The sequence below is a fragment of the Mytilus trossulus genome, chromosome 2 (assembly GCF_036588685.1).
Source record: "Mytilus trossulus isolate FHL-02 chromosome 2, PNRI_Mtr1.1.1.hap1, whole genome shotgun sequence".
Taxonomy (NCBI): domain Eukaryota; kingdom Metazoa; phylum Mollusca; class Bivalvia; order Mytilida; family Mytilidae; genus Mytilus; species Mytilus trossulus.
The window spans coordinates 87868865-87879176 of NC_086374.1; the positions used below are offsets into that span (position 1 = coordinate 87868865).

At 31.9% G+C, this 10312-nt stretch overlaps 1 protein-coding gene across 1 annotated transcript; it reads left to right on the forward strand.

Moving 5' to 3' along the window:
- The first annotated feature begins 1387 nt into the window (after nt 1–1387).
- Nucleotides 1388–9955, forward strand: LOC134705499 (uncharacterized). The gene is made up of 9 exons (XM_063564218.1): nt 1388–1688; nt 2464–2581; nt 3236–3336; nt 3790–3931; nt 4683–4777; nt 6499–6604; nt 7855–7939; nt 8472–8673; nt 9503–9955. The coding sequence occupies exons 1-9, from the start codon at nt 1551–1553 to the stop codon at nt 9617–9619; spliced, it is 1104 nt and encodes a 367-aa protein (XP_063420288.1). The 5' UTR covers nt 1388–1550; the 3' UTR covers nt 9620–9955.
- The last annotated feature ends 357 nt before the right edge of the window (nt 9956–10312 follow it).

Here is a 10312-nt window from a genome sequence, read left to right on the forward strand (position 1 = left end):
TCAAAATGTCAGACGCAATAAAAATCGTATGCTTGCATCATCTTACCCAAATATAGATTTGATTAAGTCCTGAACATTTCGATTTTTTTTTTATAGAAATACCGGTTTGTAACAAATCACGATAGGTACATGACTAAATGCCGATATCCCGATATCGTCAGGTAAATATGCTATATATATATATGAAAAAAGTAATATCACAAAAATAGCTCGGAGGAAATTTCGAAACGGAAAGTCCCTAATGAAATGGCAAAATAAAAACCTCAAACACATCAACTTAATGAACAACTGTAATATTCCTGACTTGGGACACGCATTTTCTAATGTAGAAAATGGTAGATTAAACCTGAGTATAGCTAGCTGAAAAAAAAGTAAAATCACAAAAATACTGAACTTAGAGGAAGATCAATTCGGAAAGTCTATAATCACATGGCAAAATCAAATAAGAAAACACATATTCGTGACTTGGTACAGGCATTTTCAAATGTAGAAAATGTTGGATTAAACCTTGTTTTATAGCCCTTACCCTCTCACTTTGATGACAGTTGCATCAAATTCCATTATATTTACAATGATGCGTTAACTAAACAGACACAATAAATAAAAGTCAAACTGGTACAGTAGTCATCATCGTGTAACAATTTTAAAAGGAACAATTTAACAGAACACAAAAACATCTACAAACACATTCATTGATATGCGTGTCTGACGTCAACAAAATTTATGCATCAATATATTTGTCGTTCAATGTACATACAAACAATTTTAAAATTACACAAAGGCAATGTTAGCATACAGGGTTAAAACATTTGAAGTATGTAAGAATAAATTTTAGAAATAGACCGAGATTTAAAATAGTCTAAAAGTTATATAGAATTTAAAAGAATCCACAAATAGTTAATTTCACTACGCGATTGGATGATTTTGACGTGTGTGGTTCAACTTTTTTTGTAATTTATGATAGTAATATATCATAATGACATAAAATAGAATAACATCATACTGACAGGATCTTTTAAAGAACAGAGTCACATTATAAGAACGAAAGAAATACAAATATTCTCATAAACAACAATCACCACAAAAAAATGAAAGACAATACAACCACATTGACGGGATGTATAAGTACCAAGCCACGTTAAACGGATATCACATAAAACAACCCAACATTAAAAGTTAAGGAAGATACATGAAAAGTCATTAAAGGTACCAGGCAAAGCCGCTTATAATTCGATACGCTTAGATAAAAATTGTTGGAAAGCCAAAACAAATACAATGTTGAAGAGCACCGAGTACAAAAGGTTATTAACAAATTACATTTACTTATTATAATCGATCGTCACTGGTCTTTCGTATACTAAACGCGGCTCTGGTGCAAATACAAAATTTCAATCCTGATATCTATGAGTTTATTTAAAGTAAACAAAGACAATCTTCCTTTATTTATCTCTGTTTAGTTCATAGGACATGGTGGACAAACACATTTTATCTCGATAACTACAGTGTATTTAATATACACACGTAGAAATCATCACGCAACATAACAAAACATGTCGTCTAAATCTTATCCTGGTCATGTTGATGAAGAAAACCCAGAACTATTTGACATTCGTGCGATGCCATCACAACCAACGGAGCTCAAATTAGGTCAGCTTCCTGCAGAGACTATAAAACGATTCTTTGAAGACGTGAGTAGTTTAGAAAAAAAATAATTTCTGATTTGAGGCGATATACTGTGGATTCATTTATGTTCGTGGGTACCAATTTTCGTGGTTTGAGGAAAACTTACATATTCGTGGATATTTAATTTCGTGGTTTTGGCAAAGTCTACACTCATTCCTTTACAAAATTTGTGTGTTCGTTGAACATTTGAATTCGTGGTTCTCCTGTACCCACGAAATCCACGAAAATTGGTATCCAACGAATATTAATGAATCCAAACATTCAACGACGCATTTTTGTTTATGATTAGATAAGCATACGGTATAATATCGACACCAAACTTACTGAAACCAAGAAATGCAATGAACCTTGTCTCACAGGGGGGGGGGGGGGGGGGGTGCCTTGTCTACTGGAGTTTGGAATTGCGATATGTGTTAAGTCAGAAAATGTTAAAGACATTGTTCATAAAGCGAAAACTGTGTTGAAGTAGAACTTTTTGAGACAGGAAATGCATGAGATCTTTATTGCTTGAAAACAATATACAATAATTAAGTCTTACTTGAAGGGATTAAAATGCAAAAGATCCACTAAAAGGAGTCATGATATGCATTTCATTTCACGTTCTGGATCCAAGAAATACAATACTTTATTGTACTAAGACATAAAACTTAACCTTTTTAGTTGTTGTCTAGTTGGTTAATAATACGTAGCTTTCGACGATATTTTTTGTTGGTTTATTCAAATACGAAATTTTTTATCTATGTGATAAGCATTAGATATGTTTTTTTTTCTTTTTTCCAGGGCTTTATAATTATAAAAGACTTTTTTAAGCCAGAAGAATTAAATCCAGTTAGGGATGCAATAGATGGGCTTGTTGAAGATCTAGCACAAAAACTTTACAAAGCAGGCAAAATAAAAGGTTTGGATATTTATATATATTTTAAGTCATGTGAATTTTGAAATATAATGCTTCCTTTATTTATCAAACTGCAATTCTAGTTCAAGATTTACAAAATGTGTCAATTAATTCAATTCAAATCTTTCCAATTCAATCAATTAAATGAAATTTTAGAACATGGTTTCCTTTTAAAACAATTAAATGGGTTTATTATTCGAGTATTAATTATAGATTATTGTTGGTTATCTCAACGAGATTGATTTTCTCGCTTGAGGATTTTCTCGCTTGAGCCGGTAACCAATGGTAATCTGTTTATCGCTATTTTACCTATGACAAAGTGTCAATTTCATGTCAATTTCATTAGCAACGGCCACGTGGCTCCTTGGTTTCTAGCGATAATTTTCCATCTGAAGCGAGTAGCATGATATGAAAAATTATCACTAAAAAAGATCAAAGGAAAAATCCACAAAATAGCGATAATGTAAATTACATTAAAGGACAGTTGATATAATATAAGCAATTCTTGTTGGTTGATACCGTTTGTCATTTTTGTTACTTCATCGTTTTGAATTTACCTTGGAGCTCGATATATTTGTTATACCTTTTCCTTGTTTCAAAATGCATGAACGCAATTTGATATGTGTTAAGTATTGTCGCATTTGTATTATTTTGTAGAATTATTCAGTGAATATGGATTATTTCAGCGTCTGATAAAAATAGACGAAGCTTTTCCTGGTGCAAACATTATACTTCACAAAACTGGCAATCTTCCTCAGGTAAACTCCTATTGTGTAGAATTCATTCAAAGCAAATCCACAACGATAATCTGTTATAACATACCGAAGAAGGCAATAACAACGATATCTTATTGCTCCAATAAAAGGTAAAGGAAGATGATTTAGTTCCAATATATATCACAACTTGAAATAGCAATGCAAAAAAAGCAAAAGTTGATATAAAAATAGTTTAAAACCTTAGAGCAAGATTGACACAACTGACCTGTAAGAAACAAAGCATCGGAAACAAAACAGACACATAACACATAACGGAAACTCTATGACAGTACGTACGTGTTGCATTTTAAAAACAACAGCCAGAATATTTTAGTGTGTATCACAATGCGAATGTTTATCTTCTAACTCACAAAGCAGATACTCAAGTTCATTTCCATTCCAGTAATGTTAGCAACAACAAAAAAGAAGTAACTTGTAAAAATGTATTATTTATAGGCTTTTCGAGACTTATGGTCCAATGAACGCTTACTCAATATTATAGAGCAGTTGATTGGTCCAGATATTGCTGGTTCTCCGGTCTGGAACCTCAGGACAAAGACACCGAAGAATGAAGCAACGCTAGTTCCTTGGCATCAAGGTTATTAAAGATTTGATTACATTTACTGTATGATCTTTACAAAAAATTATGATGATGATGATGGGATTGAAATCGAACCCAAGATTTCCTACGCTCAAGGCTACCACGAATTAATCGAAAACCAAATACAACCTTTCATGCAGTATTTGCAACTTTAATTGAAAATTAAAAAAAAAAACACGTTATCAATTCCATGTGTTCGAAGCGCCTTTGAATAACTTTCTCACTGATAAAACGTTAGGGTTTCTATGTTGATATTATATTGTTTTGTTCAGTAATGTTGTAACTCACGGTGTTAACCTGTTTAATTCAGATATTGAATATTGCATTACAATTTTGAATTATGAATTTCAAAGATACTAAATTTGAAATTTCAAAGTTACTTACAAGTATCAGATACATATTTTCCATTGTAGAGTCTTTATAACACATAAAAATGGAGAGAAAAAAATATGTTTAATCTCATATTTATAGTTCTTACATCTATCAACAGCAAGGAATGAAGGCGTGATATACAAACTCAGTTCTGTTTTATTTGTCAATAGTTTAACGATTTAAACACTCATCTAGAAGCTTGTTTTATTGTACACTTATTACATTGCGATCCCATTAACGTTCGTATCATAAAGCAAACGTAGACAAATCTTTCAGTGAATAGAAAACCTATCAATACTTATCAATAGAACGGTATTTCCTGAACATATAGTCTGTTAAATTCACTTTCAATGTAAGTCTCTTCTTATCTTTCCAGACAGTGCTTATTTTGACAATGAATCGTACAAAGTGTTAATACCTTCAGCTTGGATACCTTTACTGGATACTAATGAATTCAATGGTGGCATGGAGGTAGGAACTATGGAACAACCAATTGAATGAACTTTGCTTAAATATTAGTGCATAATTACATTTGCTGAAAAGTTAAGGACGTTCTATTTAGAAGCATATTTTGATAGAGGCATCAGACGCACTATAGTGTCTACACTGGTGTATGTAAGCTGACTGATACTGATGCATTTGGACGCAATCTTCCAAATGATATTTTACTTTTCAAAACAATACTTGAGAATATCGGAGAATATGGATAAACCTCAGAAACTTAAATATTGAACAATTTATCCTCAAACAAATAATAATGGCGTCTTGTTATTGATAAATAAGGAAACTGTTGTACACTTTTCTGTACCTACCAGGTGTATCTGTATGATTTTTGTCGAGCCTTCGACTTTAGTCGAAAAAGCGAGACTAAGCGATCCTACATTCCGTCGTCGGCGTCGTCGTCGGCGGCGTCCACAAATATTCACTCTGTGGTTAAAGTTTTTGAAATTTTAATAACTTTCTTAAACTATATTGGATTTCTACCAAACTTGGACAGAAGCTTGTTTATGATCATAAGATAGTATCCAGAAGTAAATTTTGTAAAAATAAAATTCCATTTTGTCCGTATTTTACTTATAAATGGACTTAGTTTTTTCTGCGGGGTAACATAACATTCACTCTGTGGTTAAAGTTTTTAGAATTTTAATAACTTTCTTAAAATATCCTGGGTTTGTACCAAACTTGGACAGAAGCTTGTTTATGATCATAAGATAGTATCCAGAAGTAAATTTGGTAAAAATAAAATTCCATTTTTTCTGTATTTTACTTATAAATGGACTTAGTTTTTTTCTGCGGGGAAACATAACATTCACTCTGTGGTTAAAGTTTTTAGAATTTTAAAAACTTTCTTAAACTATCCTGGGTTTGTACCAAACTTGGACAGAAGCTTGTTTATGATCATAAGATAGTATCCAGAAGTAAATTTTGTAAAAAAATTAATCCATTTTTTCCGTATTTTACTTTTAAATGGACTTAGTTTTTCTGCTGGGTAACATTACATTGTCTCTGTAGTTAAAGTTTTTAAAATTTTCATAACTTTCTTAAACTATCCTGGGTTTATACCAATCTTTGACAGAAGCTTATTTATGATCATAAGATAGTATCCAGAAGTAAATTTTGTAAAAACATAACTCTATTTTTTCTGTATTTTTCTTTTAAATGGACTTCAATTTCCTTCCAGTTCACATTACATACAGTCTGCAGTTAAAGTTTTCAAAACATTTATTATATTCATTAAACTATCATAGATTTTTACCAAAATTGGACAGAAGCTTCTTACAATCATAAGATAGTATCAAGAGGAATATTTTTATTGATTTTTTTCCTCATTTTTGTTGAGCCTGCGATTTACAGCAAAAGTAGGCGAGACACTGGGTTCCGCGGAACCCTTACAATTTTTAAAAAAATCCGCGTGAAATCAATGTTAACAAAGGAAAGATGACAATAGAAACAATTGACTTGAAATCAGAAATCAAGAGTTTAATATAAGGATGAGTTACATGACTGCCAAAATGATATTGGACGGATACAGCATGCATCTGATTCTCCTGGATAATTCAGGTATTTCAATGTCCTTTCAGTGGTTGATTTAATAAAAACTTTCCAAAATAAAATAATTGGGAGACTTTTTAATGGTCCAGGACATAGAATAATATGTCATGCACTAAAATATTTTTCGAATAACTTTACAGATGGTTAAGAAGGCACATGCTAAAGGAAAAGTAGGAACTCATACGTGTTGCTATGGAAACACGTGGTATGTGATGATGGAGGAAGAAGAAATGTCCAAGACACTTGGTTAGAATCTGTTCATGTTTATTTACATAAAATGTTTTTTTATTTGTTGTGTTTTAAAACTTTATAATCGAGGACACACATGTATCAAGAGTCAAATACATCTAACTGTATACGTAGTATACGGTTGAGTATTGTTTCTTATGCTTTGGTCTTTCAATCTGTAAGTTGAATAAATATCCGGAGGAAAAAAATCAATGGAAGTACGTTTCAGATTAGTGCCGAAATAGCAGAATATAAAAAAAACAAGAATGTGTCAAAAGTACACGGACGCCCCACTCGCATTATCATTTTCTATGTTCATTGGACCGTGAAATTGAGAAAAAATATAATTTGGCATTAAAAGAAGAAAGATCATACAATAGGGAACATGTGTACTAAGTTTAAAGTTGATTTGACTTTAACTTCATCAAAAACTACCTTGACCAAAAACTTTAACCTGAAACTCGCACTTTCATTTTCTATGTCGGATGGAACTTGGTATTGGGGTCAAAAGCCTAATTTGCCACTAAAATTAGAAAGATCATATCATAAGAAACATGTGTACTTGGTTTCGAATTGATTGGACTTCAGCTTCAACAAAAACTACCTTGACCAAAAACTTTAACCTGAAACTTGAACTTTCATTTTGTATGTTCAGTGGACCGTGAAATTGGGATCAAAAGTCTAATTTGACTTTAAAATTAGAAAGATCATATCACAAGGAGCATCTGTACTAAGTTTCAAGTTGATTGGACCTCAGCTTCATCAAAAACTACCTCGACCAAAAACTTTAACCTGAAACTTGCACTTTCATTCTGTATGTTCAGTGGACAGTAAAATAGGGTCAAAAGTCTTATTTGGCTTCAAAATTATAAAGATCGTATCATAAGGAACATATGTACTAAGTTTCAGGTTGATTGGACCTCAGCTTCATCAAAAACTACCTTGACCAAAAACTTTTACCTGAAGCGGGACGAACGGAAGGACGAACGTTCAGACGGACAGAAGGACGCACAGACCAGAACACATAATGTCCTTCTACTATCGTAGGTGGAGCATAAAAAATGACTTTCATATCTTCACTAGATTAAATCTAGGTAATCAATGTATACATGTATAGTAACAAAACATCTTGAAAAGAGAACGGTTTGTAGCAGCATAAGTGAGGATATTAATAGTAAAAGATTTTGAAGTTGGTGTCTTTATGCTTCATTAATGTAAATGTTAGTTTTCCTACTTTCGATTTTTAACGAAACATTATATTTTAATAGATGTTGATATAGAGAAAGAGTCACAGAAATGCGAGGTACCTTATGGTGGTTTGATACTTTTTAACAATATGACTCCTCATCGCAGGTAAGTGTTTATCTGTGAATGTCTAACTAACCAGCCTATATAAGATAGTCTTTCCATTCTTAATAGTTTTATATTTTTGTTTCCATCTGTAGTTCGTATAAGAGTATTTGTCTATGTCTATTTGATTTCATATTAAAATTAAAAAAATAAGTGAATCCTTTTTAAAATTACATTTCGGACAATGTTATTGGTATCTAAAGATCTTAATCCGCGAAAGCCGCTAGCGAGTTGAGATATATACCAATACCGTTAAACGTGTGTATTGTTGAATTCAAAGGTCTTCCTTATAAATCTGTTTGATGTCTTTTTTCGTAAAGAGAACCATATTAACGAAGTCTGTAAATTGCACGAGGGTAACGTTTTAACTGAGATATGTAAGCGTAATTTGACAGAGAAGATGGTACTATTAACATTCTACAGTCAGCTTAAACTTTCTATTTTATAGTATAAATATGGCTACTTATTGTAGGAAATACTATCTTTCGGAACATACCTAACTTCTGTTTACGATTTAAAATGTCTTTTTATTCAGTCTTCCAAATGTATCAAAAGATATAAGATGGAGTTTGGATTTACGTTGGCAGCGACCAGACGCACCTTTCGGGCTATGGAATTTGAAACCAGGGGTTGTTATGAGATCATCAACTGATCCGGAATTGAAACCAGACTGGGACACGTTTTGTTCTATAGATAGAACAGCAGCACAAAAAGAGTCTATAAAAGATTTTGTAGAGGTAGGATAAATTCTTCAACTAGATTCTCCAAAAGGTGTTTATAATAATTTAACATTTATATGCATGCCTTCGACTTGCATTTCGTCAAATCTCTAAAAGAAAAGGCTACTTAGGTAGCTGAAAAGAGACATGGAAATATAGATACCCCACTAATAAAGCCTCTAATCAGTATACATGTTTTTAAAGCTTAGTCACATAAAGGAAAGTAATTTAGTGGTACGTCATCTGGAAACATATGGTATCGTATGTTATTACCCATAAAACAAATAAAAACTTAATATCAGCTAATACCCCCAAAGCTAGCTGCAAATTTAAATAGAAAAACTATCATTGTTGTGACATTGTGTTAGTACCGAATTAGCTATAGGCCAAAAGCATGTATGCCTTCTCCAATCATACATTTTTTATAATAAACCGATAAACATAATGTCACATTATAATCTTTAGTTTACTGATCTTTTAATGTATTTGTTAGGTTCGATGACCATTACAAGGTGATTATACGTTCAAACATAACCAATTTAAAACACGTTTTCGCGTCATTTAATATTTAAGAAAATATTAAATGCCAAACGAAAACGGACGAAAGCTGGATCCCATAATTAATACCTCACACTCTCTATTTGGTAAAGCAAGATAAAATAACTTTGCATGTTTATAAACCAATCAGTGTTGTGGTATAAAAGACGTCAAATGTGTCTTTACTGTAATTTGCTTTTTAAGTGATTTATAAAAAAAACAATTCTCAAGATTGATACACAATTTTTCAGCATCTCATTACTTAAAATGTTTTATTTTCTTTATCTATAAGTGCATTTTTGTATTGAAGGTTCCGGACGATGAGTTTGATACAACTATTCAGGGGCCATGGATGAAGAAATGGGAAATAGTTCATATGAATGCCCATACTGATAAACATGAAGAAGTAGAGAGAACAAAGAGTTAACAATACAAATGTATGCCCGTTACAAAAAACAATTATGACTTTTATAAAGATCAGAACTATATAACGCTTTACAATGTGTAAATTAAAAAAAAATAATCTTCGACTAACTTTGAAAAATAAAGAAGATGTGGGATATACATCTGAGACAGAAGTACAAAAAGTAGAGGCATTTTCATTAAACACCAACTTGATTGATGCCATTGTTGGTGACTGCTTCGTCTCCCAGGGTATTATTGTCTTAGTAGTACTGTTGAGTTGTCATAAAATAGCACTGTTGAGTTGTCATAAATAAAGGCAACAATAGAATACCGCTGTTCAAAACTAGAAAATCTATGGACAAAAAACAAACTTGAGGTAACAAACTAAAACTGAGGGAAACATCATTGAATACTGAGTATTACATTTGTGAAAACTGCAGTTTATAAAATATCTAATCACGTTTGAAATACATAGGTTTTTCTCATCCAAGAAGTATAAGGCAAAACTTTTCAGAATTTTCGTGTTCAATACTCTTCACCTTTGTATTTGATTCGTACTCCAACTGTTTTAATTCAAATGAATATTGATTGATCTGTGTTTGCTTTCCGCCGCAAAAAGGCTATATCGCAGCAAGAGCTAATTCGAATATCTTTAGAATTCAAAGTATATTTTCATAACCAAATAAAAGGTCCTTCAATAAACTTAAATTCTAGA

Coding starts and splice junctions, on each gene's coding strand:
- LOC134705499 (XM_063564218.1), top strand. CDS start 1,551: ATGTCGTCTAAATCTTATCCTGGTCATGTTGATGAAGAAAACCCAGAA. Junction 3,932..4,682: donor GCTAGTTCCTTGGCATCAAG/GTTATTAAAGAT, acceptor TTATCTTTCCAG/ACAGTGCTTATTTTGACAAT. Junction 4,778..6,498: donor AATTCAATGGTGGCATGGAG/GTAGGAACTATG, acceptor ATAACTTTACAG/ATGGTTAAGAAGGCACATGC.